The sequence below is a fragment of the Ambystoma mexicanum genome, chromosome 3q, assembly GCF_040938575.1.
Source record: "Ambystoma mexicanum isolate Mex_15411 chromosome 3q, UKY_AmexF1_1, whole genome shotgun sequence".
In the NCBI taxonomy this organism is placed as follows: Eukaryota; Metazoa; Chordata; class Amphibia; order Caudata; family Ambystomatidae; genus Ambystoma; species Ambystoma mexicanum.
The window spans coordinates 1,047,015,657-1,047,035,560 of record NC_090926.1 but is presented as its reverse complement, the minus strand read 5'-3'; the positions used below and the strand labels follow the sequence as shown (position 1 = coordinate 1,047,035,560).

Genomic DNA, 19,904 nt, shown 5'->3' with positions numbered 1-19,904 from the left:
TTCTTCAGAAGCGAAAGCAGAGAGATAGGTGGTGAGGTCCCTAGGCCCTTTTCAAAGCCTGACTGGAAAGGATCTTGGTGTCCTCATTCAGTGGCCACAACTTTAACCTTTGTAGTAACAATGTTGCATACAGTTTGCCCATCAAATCTAACAGAGCGATCTGGCGGTAGTACCTTAGGTCCTCTCTGTCACCACTCTTAAAAATCAGAATTATGTTTGCACCTTTCCATGAGACAGGAAGGTTTTGTGTTGCCAGAGCATTTTTCTGGATCATGTCCATCACAGTAGGCCACTGTTCTGGATTCTGTTTATGGGTCATATTGGAAAGACCATCCAATCCTTGTGGTCATAAACCAGGTTCCAGCTCGATGGATTAAGAGGTTGGTCCTCCATTACAGACTGCTCGGCAAACGGGGTCTTGAAGAACCTAACCCACTCTTCCTTTGCAACAGCATTATTAAGGGCGAGTATCGACAGACTCCTGTGGAATTAGTAATGGTCCAGATTTCAGTGATTTTTTTTTTGCTCTAGTGCTCTCAGTATTTTTTGTGCATCTTTCAGGACCATTTCTTTCTTGTGGCACCGAAGCCAGTTCTTATGTACTTTCTTTAGTCTCTCGATGTCCACTGATGAAGATATGGCTGAGGACCGTTTTATCAAAAGATTTGTTCGTTTCAGGGCCCTCTTATTGATGGCAACCTCCTTTTAATAATGATTTTGATGCCTCGTGGTTTTCCGGTATTAGAGTTTTGTACCAGATACGTGGCTAACAACAGGACATATTTCACCCCAGGATGTTTAAGTTGTGAATTCATTCCCAGGACAGCTGTCAAATAAATGACTGTACGTCTTGCTTAGTCATCTTAAACCTGCAGTTCTTATTCACAGGTTCCATGATAGTAGAGAACTTATGTGGGGGTCTAACCCATCCCGCCACTACTTCAAAAGTTGCAATACATTCAATCCAATCTCCGGACACAAACATGAAGTCAATAACCAAGTTTTGCGACCCCCGCTTCCAGGTAGGGTGACATTTATTTTCCTTTTCGAAATGCCATTCAGTAGATATAAGTCACAAGACTTCATTAATAGATTCCATTTTGACCCCCTCTGCATCTGCGCATTCCGTACATTGTAGCCTTCTCTAAGAGTGTCAAAATTTTCCCTCACACACAACGAGTTTAAGTCTCTACATAGGATTATTGAGGGTTTTTCTAGGTTATAAACTACATCTATAGCAGCTGCAGTGTTGTCGATCATCTCCTTGGTCCCGATCTTTGCTGGGTTCCAGTAGAAGGTAATTATTGACAGATGTTTGTTCAGAGATATCAGTGTCTTCCCTTTATCGAGTTTATGTGTAAGTGTAGTTTGCTGGATGAACCATTGATGATTAATGAACCTAGTTGCTTTGAACTTGTTTTCCGACTTTATTGAAGTCTTACTTCCCACCATTGGTCCCTCTACCCCAGCTGAACCTGCCAGGTTTAAAAAAAAGTCGTAAATTGGTCCATTATAGTTTTTTTCTTTAACCAGACTTCTTGAATCGGCCCAGCTTGTTTCCCCCTCTACAAATAAGTGGGAAGACCTTTGCGTGTTCCAGGAAACGAGAGACATTGATTTCCTTTCTAGTTCTTCTTTTCTGGGTTTCAGGCATTCAGAGTCCTCACACATTAAAGCTGCTGCTAGCCAAGACCAGGAGGCGCTCTCCAGTAATTCTGAAGGTTTTGTCACCTTGAAGTCAATCTTTCTCTCTGTGTCTTTTCTCCCTGTTTGAGTAATTGTCAGGGTTATGTTCATCTTTTGAGGAGGATACAAGGCGCCCACAGTGTCTAGACCGGTAAGCTCTTTCACATGTCCTTTGGAGATCCTTGTTCGAAGGTCCTCCCTTCCTCAGGCTGAATCTCAGCTACCGATGATATTGAGACGTTTTCTGTGTGATATAACCAAACCGGCATAGTTGGAAATGTTTTTTAGATCTTCTGTCCTTGTCCCTCTCAAGTCTGTTAAATCCAAACGCAGCAATGAAAGACTTGTCGCTGAAGATATAATCAGGTATCAACAATTGATTACATAGCATAAGCGTAGACCTCAAAAGGTACATTTTAATGACTCTGAATCAAACTGGTAAGATCTTGCTATACAATTCTTATGCTGTCAAAAAAAATGTATGATTATGATTGGTGCAAGACTAGGGGAAAATATATATTGTAGCAAAGGAAGAAAAGCCATATATCAAAGATTATTTGCAAAAATGTCCATGTCACAAATGACGAACATTGTATATGCGATTTTGATTACATTTTGTACCCATTAATGAGGTGTTAGGTTTTAGGTCTAAAGGTCCATCAAGTCGTTTATCCTGTTGTTTCAGTGGGAATGCTGAGGCTATAGGAAACCTTACAACACATAATTGTTGAATGCACTTAACTACACGTCAAAAAGCTATGATTTCTTTAAGAACTTCCTAGAAGATGTTAATGCTGTGACAAGAGCAAATGTGTGGATCCGAATATATGCTGGTACGAAGGAATTCTTTTACTGACTCTGAAATATGTATGTGATATTTTAGATATTAAGATTACATAAAACAAAGGACTCATATTATAAATTGGTTGTGTTATGTTGAGTATTAAGGGAACGAAATTTGTATGCTGTTTTAAGGATGTTGCTGATCTTGGATACCAATTTTTGTATTGTGAATTTTTCTGTATGTTGAAATTATAATGAATTGTTGAGATTTTATTTCAATTTATAATTGTTATGAAATTGTGTGAGGTTTAATGAAAACCAAAACACGCACAAATAAATGTATTCCCCTTTTTGGTGAACTACCCCTCACATTGACAACCCTTTGCTGGCTGTGGTAAGGATATCTGTGCTGTTTTTGTAAATAGCCAAATCACCTTGGAATCTGAATGTGCCTACAATTACTATTGATTTTTCTAGTGTTATGTGAGCAGTAAATTACCCCACCCTATCGCTCTCTGATTACCTAATTTAGGATCCATTTATTGAAACACGTGGAGGCTCATTTGGAACTTTATGGATTATCGGCTGGAAAAAATGGCTCTTGGGTCACTTCCGCGCTCAGGACTATTTATGATGGATAACCACCATTCACTGCATGGTATGGTGCAAGGTACGGGAAACCAGGTTTGCTCTGGATTTCTGTGCCTACGGCAGCATCAATGGTAATGGCTGGTGCAACGAAAACGCAAGGCAGCTGCTATTACTGCAGACTGTTTGTATTCCTCTGGCTCTTTCAAATGCAAAAGAGCAGAAAAATCTGCAGGGGTCCATTCCTCTCCAGCATATCAAAATTGTAATATGTTGTTATATGATGTAAAGGTATGTGCAGATTGCCTGCACCGAGTAAGACAATGCATCGAGTGGTAGCCCAATAACTGCAGATTTATGGGTAAATAATGTCAAGGATGCACAAAAACTGACAGAGCATTTTCTTGCTGCTTTGTCTTGAAAGGAACACAGCCCCCTTAAGGAGAAGAGGGCACAGGACAAGGGGAGGGCATGGGAGGCGGGGAAGAAGGGGAGGGCCAAGGTTAAGTTGATTGTAGTGAGGGAATAAAGGAAGGTTAACCACAGCCCAGCTCGAGTGTCTTTATTTAGAGGTGCATTATCTGGCCCAGTGAAGGCCAACAACTGATGACGAGTGCAGACGAATGCCGCGTTGCACACCAGGTACGGGACCCTCCACGGAGCCCAGCAGTGTGTCAACCGCAGGGTGCCCAGCAGCAAGGGGCATAGCAGAACAGCAAGTGGAGGACACCGGTGACCCCGGGAAGCCGAGCAGAAAAGGAGACTGGGGGGAGAGCAGCAGATGAAGAGCCCGCAACCCGCTTGCAATCGGGGGAAGGAGCTGCCTGCCCACAGTGACCATCCCAACAGAAGCATGTGTGAAGGAAGCCGAAGACCCAGCGTGCCCGACAACACGGGAGACCCACCGAGGTGCTTGCGACCTGCGACACACTAACGAATAGACCAGGCAGACACAGGACGTGACTACGTGCCCAACCGAAGGAAGGGGACAGAGAACTGCTGGCGCACGCGTCACCGGCAAGCAAGACGCCACGCCAAGGGGCAAAGAGCGCGCACAAGGTGCTCCGGCCGGGACATTTAACCACGTGGAGCTATACGGTAAGGAGGGCGGGGACCCCGAAGCACGCCACTCCCGACCGGATTAGCATGAGAACCATACGCCCAGCAGACAACGCACAATGCGCATTCAGCAGCGTGCTACAAGGGACATTCAACCTCCGCTGTCCTCCAATAACGCCATATTCCCTTCAGGCACAAACGAGAATTCAGCAGAGCGCCACGTGCATTTACCAGCCCAAAAACAATGAAGTGCATTGTGCAGGCAGAGCACACCTACGTGGAGGCCTAGTAGGCCACCAAGACATATACCGACACCCACGGAGGCCTGACGCGACTGCACACCCGCGTAGCCTCCCAGTCCACCGCCTGAATACACGTGGCCCACCTCACGCGCCACCCTAAAGGCACTGCCACATACAATGCCAGACTACCTATTAACCACCAGTGAAACCACAAACCGCCACCCAACACCACCTGGATCAGTATCCCCAACATACGTGGCCAGCAGCGCACAAAAAAGGAATGCAAACGCGGGAGCTGCTATATCTCCCGCCAACATGGTTGACCAAGCACAGGCGGACGCAGGGGCAAAAGCCCTAGCTGATCTAGGACCCGCATCACATGCCGACCTCATGAGACGGCCCAACCCATTTACCCTGAACCCACACCACGACCAAGGACAAGGTGGGAGGAATGAGTCCAGGAATCTGAGGACTTCCTGGGTTCGAATGGAGGACAAAACTCACCTAACAAAATAACATTTTCATCAACCTGGCAGGAAAAGAAATAAAAGGCATAATTCCAGCACAAGAAAGAGCCACATACCAACGCCCCCTAGCAGCAATCAACGGGAAGCTCATCATTGTCCCAAACCGTGACTATGAAAGCTATGCATTCAATCCATGCACTAAACTTGCCCTCAAGTCCATAGGGGAATTTGTCATTCATCTACAAAGGACAATACTGCGGTGTGACTTCGCCAACTTTAATGATGATGAAGCGATACGCCTGAGAATAATTGAAGGGTGCACCTCATCACTATTCCGAAAGCATCTCCTGAAAAAGCCCCTATCCCTCCAAGTAATACTTGACCTAGTACGTGTATACAAAAGGGTTGATGGCCAAGCAGCAGCCATAAAGAGCCCCAGAAAGTCTGACACCATTGCAGCCTTGGCCCGAGCCCACCAGGATACTTCAGACACCCCGGGACTCCAAGGAGGCAAGGACCCAGAGGCCCACAACAATGACCCCAGAGTGACAGGCAGTGCTACAGGTGAAGATTTGAGTACCCCCACAGAGGTCCGTGCCCCGCCATTGGACAAAGATACTTACACTGTGGACAAGAAAACCATTTTCAGGCCATGTGCAGGGAGAAACTGCCCGACCCCGGCCTTCATCGACCAGTACCACCACCAGGGTTCACAAGACTCTCAGAACAACCAAGGGAACCCGTTGATGGTTGGACCTTCAAGAGGACCACAAATTACCCAACCACCACCTCTATGCGCCCGGAGGTAATTAGAGCAATGGAGGATCTCTACACTGAACCATACAGACACCAATATGACATGTACAAATATCTGCCTCACACCGACCCGCCAAACTACTCTGCTTGCCAGGAACACCCTTACCCAAAAAGCTATCCAGTGGGCCTCGAGCACGATGCTGTCACACCCCTCATCACCAGACCAGCGAACGACCCCTAGGAGAACCCACCACCCCAACCACCAATCTCTACAGAAGAAAGCCTGCATTACCTACACAACGGCTATGACAGAGAATATGTGAGGCTCATCAGTACCTCCTCAGACGACTCCCTAGCACCCAAAGTTGAGATACAAATGGGAGACACCCAAAACCAGTTTGTTGTGGACACAGGGGCCACCGTCAATGTTATGAATGACCAACTATACCGCTCCATTTCAGCCTCGTATCCCCTGTGCAAATCCCACGCCCACATCTTCCAGTCGGGAGCAACCCAGCCTCTTCAAAAGGGCAGTTTCTCTGCAACCTATCCCACAGGGGTCGCACAATATCCACCGCCATTCACGTCATACAGAGCCCCTCCGTCGGACGGTGCCTCCTCAGCTATCGAACTGCCAGGGCTCTCGCCCTCATCGACATCAGCTATGATCCGTCAGAAGTCATCCAAGGCCGTCCACCAGGCATGTAAGAGATACGCTCTGTCACCCACCAGACCCTCAATATTGACAACCTCAAAGTCCTTTTTCCCAAACTGTTCAAAGGGATAGGCATGCTAAAAAACTCTCATCAGCCTACACATTTATCCCAACATCCCCCCAGTACCACAGCACCCCAGCAGAGTCGGGTTCCCTCTGCAGGCACAAGTAATGAAAGAACTACAACTACTCCTACAGAACAACATCATTGAAAGGGTAGAAGGACCCACCCCATGGGTGTCACCCCTCGTCGTAGTCCCAAAGGACAATGGACGGTTACGCCTGTGTCGACATGCGCATTCCGAACACCAGTGGGAAAGACACCAGGGTCCCACCATGGAAGACATGCTGGTAAGACTGAACCTGGCCGCCCACTTTTCCAAATTAGACCTAAATCAGGGCTACCACCAGTTCATCATAGGCCCTGCCTCCAGACCTATTACCATGTTCGCCACCCATGAAGGGATGTTCAGATACAAACGCCTCAACTTTGGGATCTCTTCAACAGCAGAGATCTTTCAGGAGACAATACGGAAGCTAATATCCCCAGAAGTTAATGCCCTCAATTACAGTGACAACATCCTAATTTTCGGAACCACCCAGGAACAACATGACAGGGCACTCATGGCAGTGTGAAACATTCTCCGTACCGCCAGTCTCACGCTTAACGGCCCCAAGTACGACATTAACAAGACCAGCCCACGCTTCTGAGGCCACATCTTCTCAAACAACGCCATCTCCGCCTTCCCGGAGAAAGTCAAAGCCATCACCTGCTTACATGCCCCCACAAGCATTGCCGAACTGTGATCATTTTTAGGGATGGCGCCCGATACCCCCCAAACTATGCCACCATCACAGACCCCCTCAGAAACCTACTCTGAAAGGACTCATCGTTTGACTGGGACAAGAAGCGTTTCACAACATAGAAGAGGAGACGGCCAACCACCTACAACAACTGGACTACTTCAACCCAAACTGGGACACTGACATCACAGTCGACGCCAGTCTGGTCGGCCTTGGTGCCATTTCGGCCCAATCCAACCCAAATGACAACAGCCACCACAGTGTCATTGCATACGCCAGCAGAGCTTTGTCACCCACCGAAAGAGCCTACTCTCAAGCTGAACGTGAGAGCCTGGCGGCTGTATGGGCCTGCGAAAGATTCCATCACTTTGTGATAGGTAGGAGGTTCACCCTCATCATCGACCACCAGGTTCTGCTATCACTTTTCGGAAACCCCAAAACCAAAATGCCCCCATGCATCGAGAGAGGGGGCATTGGGCTCCAGGAATACAACTACAAGATCATTCACAAGCCAGACAGGGGTGCCAACCCAGCTGACTATGTTGTCCCGCCATCCTGGAGAAATAATGGACAACACCCTCCTGAACACTACATCTCCTATCTAGCCACGAGCACTCTCCCACCCACCATCACACTCAAAGCCTTTGCCACCAAGAGCAGAGCCGACCCCACCATAGAAGCGGCAGTACACCTCACCAACGAGAACAAGTGGAAACACATTCCCATGGAACATTTTGCGGAGGGGGAGGTCGATAGAAATGACCTAGCATGGCTAGCCAAGATACAAACAGAACTCGCAACAACAAAGAGAGGCATACTACTAAGAGGCAAAAGACTAGTGGCCCCAAAAGATCTTAGGAAAGCGTTAATGTCACTAGCCAATGAAGCACACAGAGGAATCGAAAACACCAAGAAAATCCTGACATCAAGTATGGTTCCCATACATGGACGTCATTGTCGAAGATGTGCTAACTCATTGCGAGCCCTGCCAAAAAGCAGCGTCAAAAAGAAACCCAAATCCACTACAGATAGTACCCCTACCAGAGAGTCGCCATGGACTTCTATGGGCCCTTGAAGAGGGAGGACATCTGCTTGTCACAATCGACGAATACTCCCGCTTTCCCCTCATCAAACACATACCGTCGACATTGTTCTACCACATAGCTCCTGTGATAGATGAACTGTTCAGTGAATGGGGGATCCCTGCCACAGTAAAGACTGGCAACGGTCCCCTGTTCCAAGGGTATGAGTTCCGAAAACGTGCCGATCACCTAGGCTTCCACCATCAAAAGAACACACTGCTTTGGCCCCAAGCCCCAAGCCAACGGCATGGTGGAAAGATTTATGGCCACTATAAAACAAACCAGACAAAAGGCAGCACTAGACCAAATGCCACAACCACAAGCGAAATGCAGGATGCTACAGAGTTACCGAAGTACACCCCATGAGGCGACGGGGCAAACACCTGCGGAACTGATGGTGAGATATAGACCACGGACCTGGTTACCCCAAATGGAAGACTACACCCCGGAACAAGACCCTGAGATCCGAGAAACGGATGCGGAGAAGAAAAGAAAGGCCAATGAATGGGCTAACAGGAAAAGGAGAGCCAAAGAACAACAACTCGCGATAGGGGGAAACTGTCCTAGTGCGACAAAGACAGCAAAAGAAGACAGACTCCCGCTATAATCCAGAACTATTTCTAGTCACAGCCATCAAAGGGCCGATGATAACAGCCACAGGAGAACGAGATGACATAACCTGGAATGCATTGTTCTTCAGGAAGCTTTACTTAGAACAGCCGGAGACCACCGAAGAAGCGAGGATTGAACCAAAGAGTGAGGACACCGAGAGACCACCGAGTGCAACAGCAGGCGAGACTCGGGAGTCACCGGGAAGACCCCAACGGGTCACGCGAAAACCCCAGCGGCTGATCAAACAAATGGGGAAAGGAACACAGCTCCTTTAAGGAGAAGAGGGCACAAGACAAAGGGAGGGGACGGGAGGCGGGGAGGAAGGGGAGGGCCAAGGGAAGGGAAATTCAGTAGATTGTAGTGAGGGAATAAAGGAAGGTTAACCACAGCCAGCTCCAGTGTCTTTATTTAGAGGTGCGTTATCTGGCCCAGTGAAGGCCAACATTCCTGCATCCTGGCCATTTAGCGCCCACAGAAAAATAAGCCTGTAAGTAATGAAAGGCTCCTATCTGCTGGCAGCATTTTAAATGTTGGCACTGGCACAGATTACAATCAAGACCATTGCACTATTCTAACTTTACTTCCCAAGATACCTTGACATATAGTGTGTCATATTATTCTCCACTATGAGCAATGCCGTCCTTCATGCCCTAGCATAGGTTTACTCTCTGCAGCCTTTCAGCCCCGTCCTCGCATGAACTGAGGCAGAGTTGGCCACATACAGGTCTGCGTGTTCACCTATGGAGCTTTGTTGGTGATGTACAATTCTGTTTCTCGTCTTTCCAATAGATATCTTCTCAATAATATTCAGAATGAGATGTGTGAAACATTGGTTTATCTATAGACAAACAAGAAGCACAATATAGTACACCAATCTCCATCATAATGTATATCTTAAGAGTGACGGCGTTATATGTGTCATTTTGTATGGGTGATAAAAATCGGACGCGGGCTGATGGCGCCTGTCCCCTTCTCTGTGTGTCATTTTTTCTCCATATACACTTCATTTATTTTCCATTTATAATATTGAACAGTTGTATGACGCCTATACAGCAGAAAGTGTTTCCTGGTGCCACAAAACTAAGGGGGAAGGGGAAACACAGGAGTATAAACAGCAATGAACTGTCCTACTTCGCCTTGTGGCATTTGGATCGTGCAAGTGCAGCAAACAGAAGTGCAAGGGGGCAGATCAGGGGGTAGTGAAGGTAAGGGGAGTGGGAAAAGGGTGAAACAGGAGAAAAGGGGACCAAGAGGCTGGGTAAGAGCTCGGGGGTGCCTGGAGAGCAAGTGAGCTGGGGGAGGGATAGGGCCACTAGTGCGAGGAGGGGTGGCAGACTCAGTCGTCTAGTCCGGGAAGGGTGCTCGAAGCCAAACACTAGTTGGGGAGTGGTCTTGGGGCAAACTGGATGAGGGAGGGCATGGCCCCTGTATGACTCGGAAGGCACCATGCAGCCAGTCGCAGCAGCGTGGGGCTGTGTGCCCCATGGGACTTCCACCCAAACAGCCAGTCGCAGCCCCATAGGACTTCCACGCAAGACAGGTTGCTAAAAGTAACCTACAGCATAAAACACACTTTTTTTAAAAAAAAAAAAGATAACGCGCTTGAATGCTATTTCCAAACTATAGTCGTGCCATCATGTATTCAACTAGGCCAATGTTAAAACAGTGTTAAAACACCAAAAGCTGACCCACAGACATAAATACGCAATCTGGTCCAATATAGTGGATAGACAAGCATCTAAATGCACCTGTTTTTTGTTGTAATCTTTAATTGCATTTTCGTAACCTTCCTCTAGTCTGGAAAATGCTATTCCGACCTCCGTTGTCCACCAAATTTGTGTGCCAGTTAAAGCGACCTGTTGCAAATGAAAATAGAAGAGGTATTTAGGCATACATTACATCTAGAAGGACCCTTTCAATAAGTATGCTTTAGTCACTGTAACTCATGTACGGTTCGTGCCTTGGCTCCTTCAGTCATGTCAATGGGATGCTCTCTTCTGTACATTCACAGTACCACAGCCGATACCAGCCAAAACATGCGCACCGTCATCAGAAGTGAAAACTCAAAGGATGCGCTTGTCCTGACTACCATGTGTGAATTCACTGCGGTTAATGACTTGAAGAAAAGCGTTATATGTTCACAATGGTCCATAAAAGTGCATAAAAGATGAACACGTGATACCTTGATCAAGCAAATGCTCTGTGAGAAAGTGCAAATAAACATCAGATGCGCACCAACTCCAAATATCTGTTCACTTTACTTGTGACAGATTAGCATCAGTTGATGGTTACGTTTAAAATGCAGTGTCGCCAAATGCGCGGAATTAGTGTGCTTCTGGTGTTTATGTATTGATATTATGTGGCTCGTCAAGAAAATCTTGTATGCACTCACGATGAGCATGTCAGAAAAAAAAAAGCATACAAAAGCAGTAAACGTCTTAAGATCACTCTGGACAGAACCTGAAGTAGCCGTGGTTGAAACAGCCAGGACAACTTTAGAAAAGGCCCTGCATAAGAAGAGGGGGTAGGTGGAGGTACTGATTGCTTATATGTAGGAACGTCATGATGAACTGCTTAGCCCAGTGAGGGGGAAACACAAGCAGTGAAGCCGTACTGACTGGGCTACGATTAGAGCTATCACCCCTGCATCCAGACTTTTTATATGTTATTTTATTTGTGATATGAGTCCATCACAAGTCACCTCCAGCAAACCGAGAAGACGGTCGTCAGATCAGGAAATGATGGAGCCCAATTCAGAGCTTCTCAAACCCTCACCACCCCCTATACACCGCAGATTCCACCTGCACCAGCCCAGCTCACCCTCACATGAATCGGTCTAGTATACTATCCTACCAGGTCTTCTCTTACAGGTGTACTGCATACACTCACAAACTTGACAATCTCATATACTTATTCTGTTCTGCCTCTTTAAGAAATGTCCACTTGTTCGCTCTCTCCCACATGCTTCATGCACATTAATGGCAGGTTTGCCAATATGCCCCTTTGTCCCCTCTTCCCTCGGGAGGACTCACTGGCTCTTGCTGGCATATGTTGGTTCTAACGTGGCAAACCTATGGCGGTCTTTCGTCTTTACGCTCCCTTTCGCCATCTCTGCTTCTCTGCCTCTTGCTGCTCCCTCTTAGCTGCTCCGTGTCTTTCTGGGCTTCAGTGGAAGTACCTGTAGACACACAGAAACCTTCAGTTCGCTTCTGGCCTTATCACAGTGGACTCCTGCTTACAGTCTGCTCCCTTCTTCCATCTCGGCATCCCGGATGGCTCCACGGATACCGCTCCAGCCCTACAGACCCTCGGTCAACACCAGGAAAAGCTGCGCTCTCCAGCCAGCATCTGCCTGTCAGCTGGTCTGCCGGTTTAAATCTCCAAGCATCAGACTTGTTCTTGCAGCAACTAGAGTGAAGTGTGTGCTCCTGGCTCCCAGTGATCTTCATTACTCAGCTCAGCTTCTTAGTAATAGTACTTTCGTTTTTAGGGCAATGGTAGTCTGTTTCTGATACTTTTATTCATGGTCTGAAAATTGTTCTCAGTGATTTTAAGAGACAAGTCAGTTCTTGAGGACTTTATATGCAGATTGGAAAAGTGCTGTCAGGAATCTAGAAGGGCAGGTCAAATTTGAAGGACTTGTATACAGGGTTCTATGTGACATTTCCACATTTTAAAGACCGAAAACAAAAAAGACAAATTTGTTTCAGCTTTTTTTGTGTCAGTTTAAAATGCAGAAATATCACATCCTGCGCCCCCCACCCCCACGCAAGGTGATCCCTTCCCCACCTCATCCTCGCTGGTTATATTGTTAATCAGGGGGGTTTAACCCCCCCAAATTCCCATTTCCTCATGCACCACCCTCTTCCCAGCACATCACACACTCACTACGCACATGCACGCGCGCGCACACACACACACCCCCAACCCCCCCCCAACATACACTCACCTGACACTCTCATGACGACTTCTCCGGGTCTCAATGAGCCTGTCAGCCCATGTGCGCACTCGTCTGCAGCAGGGGCATGACAGTTTGGTGGAGAAAGACTGCTCTGTGCGGTCTCCGAGCGTTCTTTCTATATCAATCTTTTTTGTATTCGGTAAAATGAAAACTATCGTTTCACTTAATACCTACAGATCCTGGGAAAGTGTTTCCAGTACCTTTCCTAGGTAGTTAAAGGGAGGTATAACAATATGATTGCAGTGAGTGGGGACAACTTCTCTTAACCTTTAACATGTGCTTTCTGATGTAACGTTGGCAGAATGACTTCTACTGAATAACTGAGTTGCAGTATTAATAGAACAGATAAGCACGAGTGAAACAATGGTTACTATTAACTACAGGCAAGCAAGTATTGCATGCTCTATGTGTGTATGTAAAACCAGGCGTCTTTTCCGAGTTCCGCGAGGGGAAGAAGAGTGAGGTAACAACGGGACACTTATAATGTGCCCATTGTTACCTCCATCCCCATTCCCATTGAGCCCTATGGGGGCTCAAATGGGAATGGGGAATGGTTCCTGCAAGGAGGAGTTACCGGGTCCTCCTATGTCGGAATGACCCGATTATTCCCCATTGCAGGAACCCGGTAAAGGAGCCCGGTTTGGTGGCAGCCATGGAGCTAACAGCTCCATGGCTACCGCCAAACTCGTAATGAGGCCCTATGTGTATGTTGCAAGTTTATTGATTTTCTGATGGTTGATATGACCTTACAGAATAGAGCTTTTCACCACCAACGGGTCGGAAACGGATGAGATGGAAGACGAACATTGCAGGTTAGGAATCACACCTTAGGGTGTTTCAACACTCATTGTTAGATTTTAACACACATATAGAATAAGGCACCTATATTTATAAGGACCATACACCCCAGACATAGAATATGTTGATGGACTTCAGTAAGATAATAGTAGAGGGTCATATCAACCCTAGTTAGCAAATGCACAGATAACTTTATTCACCATGGAAACAAATGAACATGGTAGAACCATTATGTTCTTATGTTGTAAAATGCTGTCTGAAACACCTGGCTGACTTTTTTTGCATGTATTCTTCTCTTTGTTTTATGTTTCTCTACATGTTGTTCATTGTGTGGTATGTCTTGTGGCCCAATGTGTGGCACCGTGTGGTGTTTTACTACTTCTCTCATACCGAATACATGTGATAATGCCTCTGATGATATTCTGAACGGTCATTTCCTTTTGTGCATAACAATATTATGAATTTTGGATCGGATTACACATTGTGTCCTTGCTTCATATGCTGTTGCAACTTAAAAAGAACTTGATTATGTCTTCTTACGTAGCCTTGCCACGTTGTGATTGTTACATATGACTACTGTTGTACTTGCATGATAAGGATGACCTGTATATGCCCAGAGGAAGGACCATAGTTAGTCCGAAATGCATCGGCTGTGGGTGCATCTGCATTTAATTCGTAATTCATAAAATACAAGCCAGATTTCAGCGAACATAAGCGTGAAGGAGATTGATTTTCATGAAATGTGCAGAGCACGCAATTAATGATACGGATGAATGAACATACATAATTTAACCACATAGTGGATTTTAGGGTGTGCAGCCCACACCGAAGGATAGTTAGCCTTGTTCTTTTTTTGCTCCAGGTATGTCAATATGCCATTAAGGCATAGGATATCATGTCTTGTCCGATGATGTCATGACACCCTCCCGAGGATTGCCTACACCCATGTGATCGTCCCTCATAAAGCCGCCCCGAGGGTCAGGAACAGGTAGCGACTGTCCCTTGGCCACATGGGGAGAGGTCACCGCCGGGAAAGGATTGATGACATCATTGCATTCATCACAAACTTTTTTTATTTTAATTTTATTGTGTTTTTATTTCCACACACAAAACGTGTAGAAACCTTTCTCAAAATACACAAATATATAAAAAATTCTCATACAAGGATAAGAAAAATCATGTTAATTTCAACATTTTAAAACAGCTAGAAAACAAAGAATCAAGAAAAGAAAGTCTAAAAAAAAGCAAGGTCATACATGGGAGGAAAAAGAGATGAAAGACAATAAAGGGAAAAGCACATTCCAGATATCGTAGATCAACATACAACTTTTTGCCACAGTCCTTTAAACCTCTTCTAATCTCCCTCAACTACCCCCAATTTTGTATCTTCCAGTCTTCTCAGAATTGTAGAGAGGAGACTACATAGAGCTAAGATCAGACTCTGTAGATCCCCTCTCATAAGGCTGCACCATAAAGCTTCATTACCTACCTCAAGTTTGAGGAATTTGGGTATGTCTTCTTTCAAGCATTCCTGTTAGCAAAGATTTCCATTTCATGTGTAATTTTCCCTCCAGTTGTGTACCCCCCAATTTTCTTCTGATGTTAAACACCATAGTCTGACTTTGCCGGAGGTGCACAACCTTCTGCTGCACTCCCCTGGGCTTTTTGCTCACTTTTCTTATGGGGAAACTGACCTCCCCTTACAGTCAGTCAGTACTGGGAGACTTTATTATGTCCATTAGTCTTTGTCCATGTTGCAACTTTTCTGCAACTTGCAACAAGTGCACAAAGTACCTAACAGTACAGTGCACTGGGGTCTAATAATAATTTCCAAAGGCCCTAGATACTCTCAAAGGACTTTTTAGGAGAAGTGCAGATGTTCCTTGGACAGGACTGGTGGCAGCTTATCTTTTCATATAATTGTAACCCTTTCCTGCCTGGTAAACTGTGTTTACCGCATTTGGCACAAATAGGTGGCCTGGCTCCAAAATGGCCATGCCACGAGGTTCTTTGTCCTGTCCTTTGGCATCTTACCCCTTCATTTTGGATAAGAGAGTGCTCTAAACACCCATAACATGTCGATCTCTGGAGTTCTCACTGAACAAAGCATAGGATCCAAGTATCCTGAAACTAAGAAGCCGAGTCGAGGAACAGCTTTTGACCCGCTGGAAGGTTTGGAACCCTGAGCCTGTTGTCGTCCTGCTGGACCCCTCTGCATCTGATCAAACTAGAAGGTCTGCGAAGACGCTTCGACCCACTGAAATAGTGGACCAACTATTCTTGGCACCTTCACCAAACCCTGCAAGTAAGCCTTCTCGGAAGTGTCCCTGGGCCAACCAGTGGGCTGACCAGCTTGCGCGGGACCTTTGCCCTGATACCGTTGCCGTTTCAAGGAGGTCCTTGAAACTTAGTACATCGCTAGTTCTGTGTTCACGGCACTCTTACCCCTGAATTTCGTACACTTGGTGTTCCCAGGTCTGGAGCAAATACAGACAGCCTGATCCGAAGTGAACGCGGATACCATGTTGCCCAGTCGTCGTGACCAACTTTGCAGGTACGGTACTGCTTTGCCCCTCTTGCCCCTGAAGAATGCTGCAGTGAAACTGGCCTGATCCATCCATCAGGGGCGGCTAAATCGCCACTGTCCCGTTTGGGAATAAATGCGGTATCTTTGTCGCTGAAAGCCGGAGAGCTGCAGAATTGCCGCATTTGAACCTGCAACCGAATTGGACTCGACTGCTGAAGTTTTGTCCTGAGTGCGCCAGGGGTCAGTGAGTACTAGCAACCCTTACTGGTGGCCCCTAGTGCATCCAACCCTTTTTACGCACGAGTGGCCCCTGAGGGCCCCTCTCCTTTCCACTGCTAGTGCAAACTAGCAAATTATTCCCAAGTCTTGGAACCTGCTCTGCCCTGTTGAGGAGACCCCCCTCGAATAGTGAGAACGTATTCTGCATCACCTCACCTGTTTTCCAGAGCTGCTACATGTGATGCTGGAAATGCAGCGGAGGTACAGGGCCTCCGTATCCTTGTCCTTTACTGCTTTTTATCATGTGTTCTGTCGTTTTTTTCAGGCAGGAGTTCATGTGGGACTCCTGGCGGTGCAGCTCTCTCTTTTGGTTTGGTGTGCAGACCCATGGGGGTACCCTTATGGCACCCATGGGTGGAGGGTACAACCCTGTGCCCCTAGTGTATGTTTTTGGGCACCTGTGTGTGCCCCAAAGAGCAGGGTATGAGCTGGTGGCAGCTCCATGCTGTAGTTGACAAGACTTCTGAGTATCCTCCATTTTGGGATGCTCAGGCCCCGCCATTGGAATCAGTTGATTCCTGATAGGAAACAAGATGACTCCTGTGGCCTCTTGCTTTCTATTGTCTGTTACCTTGTTTTCCCAAAGTCCTGGGAAGCCCTGACTCTGTCCCTTCCGCCTGACCAGCTGCTGGGTGGAAGTTCCATATATGGTGGTGTTGTGAAGTCCAGGCTAGATTGGCTGGAGCATTCCCAGTGACTGTATGTTGTGGGTACACCCTGTGGGTGGGACCTGGGTGAATGGAGTGTGTGACAAATACGCATTCTGTGTTGTGGATGTCTAGTTTCTGGTGTATGACACAATGGGCCTCATTACGAGTATCGAAGTAATGAAAAAAGGAAGGCGGAATGGCCTTACCGGCATCGTTAACGGGTCCGGGCCATTACGAGCCGACAACCCGCCAATACCGCTACCGCCCATACCGTGCCCCTTCTTACCGGCATGCGTGCAGCGGAAATACCGGGCTGCCGCTAACAGGAGGACATCACAAGTTACGCGGGCATGCACTTACCGGTATCCCGACGACGGCTGCAATATAGGCATCGCGGACCACCTCTAAATAGCAACCTGCAGTGTAGGCAACTGCCACAGGTGCACACAAACACCACAGGTGGAGTCAATGAAGCCTGTCCCATTACAAAAGGAGCATACCCAGACACCACACCCCTTCCTACACCAAAATGATCCCACTAGCTGTTGCAATCATGGGGCTGGAGGACATGCCAGTACTGCTACAACAACAGCAACAACAACAACTACAACAACAGTGTCATGATGCCCGCTCCCGGGGAGCTGGTTCAAGCCCTGCGTCCCCGAAAGCGGACATCCAGTCCCCAAGGAAGGACCCAGCAACCCCATATAGGGGCCCTTTGGACAGTGTCCTGGCACCTATGGCACCAGGCTCATAAAAGACATCAGTCCTGGCGCCATAGGTGCCAGGCTCTTTATGGAATGCTTGGGTGCACTTACCTGATGCAGACCATGCTGCAGGATCCCGGCCTCCTTGAGGCCTGAAAGGAACTACTTTACCTGTGGGACTAATTTACCATCCGGGCGTGGTCGGGGAAGGATACATACCTGATTGGAGGAAGGATACATACCTGGAACTTCTTTCAAGGCTATTTAAACCCCACCCGAACAGCCACACGTGCTTCGCGTTGTTCTGCATCTAGCAGCTGGACGCTCACCGTGTCTGCTCCTGCATCCTGACTTCTGCCACGCCTGCCAGCATCCTGGATCACCTGCAAAGGAAGAGAAGAAGAGAACAGAAGAAGGAAAAGTCGTTACCTGCTAAATCCGCATCCCGGAGACATCTCGCCGACAATCCTGAAAAGGAAGACTTTTATTTAAAAGCTCATCGCGTTGATCGCTGCAGCGCCGCATTCCACTCACCTTTACAGGGCGCCTCCATGTTCAGCAGCGATCATCCGGGTTCGCCGTCACGCCCCAGCGCCTAAGGAAAAAAAAAGACAAGAACAAAAGGTGAGAGAGTGAAGGGAATAAGGAAAGCTAAATCTCCATGTTAAGACTTACCGGTTGATTCATTCCCTCTTCATTTCGGGTCCGCGCCGCATCCTGGCATTTCCGGACCCCGGCCCCTAAGGGGAAAAAGAGACATCAGCGTTAATGAGCGAATGAAAAGACATTACCAAAAAAACGCTCATTTAAGACTTACCTGATTTCTACAAGGATTTCACCTCTCATCTCGGGTCGGTGCCTGTTCCCCGGCATTCCGTACCCCGGCCCCTATGAGGAAAAAGACACTAGCATTAGTACATTAATGCATGGACACAAGGGGAACCTCTTATCAAAAAACTTACCTGGAAGCCAAGCAAGTTTGGTTCTCACCAATCCGAAAATCCAGTGAAGTAACTGGATACCAACGCGCCCCTGCATCAGAAGCAGGATGGAGAGCTCTTCCTTCCAGACCCTAAGGTGAGACGCTACGGGGAATCCCAGAAGGGTTTCGAGGAGGGTGAGAGGGGAAAGTGGGAGGCCGATTGCATTACCCCGCAGACAGTTAATCCCCTATTTTCGCCTACAGAAGGATACTTCTGCGAGCCAGACAAGCCAGATTTGGGGGCCCGGTCCAGTCCGTCTTCCGAACCCTGCGCATCACCTTAGAAGAGGTCACAGCAGCCCGAACCAGGCCAGCGCCTCCGTGGGAGTCAGGTGAGCGTTACAAACAGGCAACACAGAGGAGACGCAGGAGGAGAAGGAGGGTGAGACAGGCCCAGCAAGTTGCACCAGTGCAGCCAGTGGTACCACGTAGGCAGCCACCAATCCCTCGCATCAGAGCCAGTCCATTCAATCTAACCACTGAGCAGATCCACACCCTGTACCGGTTGGACCGGGACACCATCACCCACATAGTGGACATGATACACAATGACATCGTCAGCCTGATAGAAATCTGCACTGCCATCCCCCATCTACTGAAGGTGGTGACTGTGCTCCTGGCCACAGGCACCTACCAGCACAAAGTGGGCCAGATGCATGGCATATCGCAACCTCTCTTTTCACGCATGCTGAACCAAGTGCTGGATGCTCTCCTGAAGCACGCAAGCACCCACATATCCCTACCACGGACTGCCCAGGAGCTTGCCGACACTAAAATATGCTTCCACGCACTGGCAGGCATGCCCAATTGAGTCAGTGCCCTCGACTGTACCCATGTTGAATTGGTTGTCCCTCATGCCATAGAGGCGGTGTACCGCAATCGCAAGCAATACCACTCCATCTATGTGCATATGGTATGCGACTCAAGCAAGATTATCACACATTGTTGTGCCCGATATCCCGGATCCACATATGATGCCATGGTGTTGCGGAACTTCACGCTACCCCGCTACATGGAGCGACATGCTGGACGACGTGCCTGGCTGCTTGGTAAATTGCCTGACTGGGCCATGGCAGTGCATTGGGGTTGTGAGGTGGGGGATATGCATACTCCACCTGGGTAGGATTGTGGGGGGGGGGTATGCATACTCCACCTGGGTGGGATAGGGGGTGAGTGGACAATGCACTAAGAACACTGTTGTCCTGA

At 47.7% G+C, this 19,904-nt stretch overlaps 1 protein-coding gene across 1 annotated transcript in view; it reads right to left on the bottom strand.

The window, feature by feature from the left end:
• The window catches only part of DNAH17 (dynein axonemal heavy chain 17), an 8,024,690-nt gene that overhangs the window by 4,447,547 nt on the left and 3,557,239 nt on the right, over positions 1-19,904 (bottom strand). Inside the window, exon 32 of the mRNA XM_069655242.1 lies at positions 10,543-10,650. Within this exon, the coding sequence (XP_069511343.1) occupies positions 10,543-10,650 (108 nt within the window). The remainder of the gene's footprint in view (positions 1-10,542; positions 10,651-19,904) is intronic.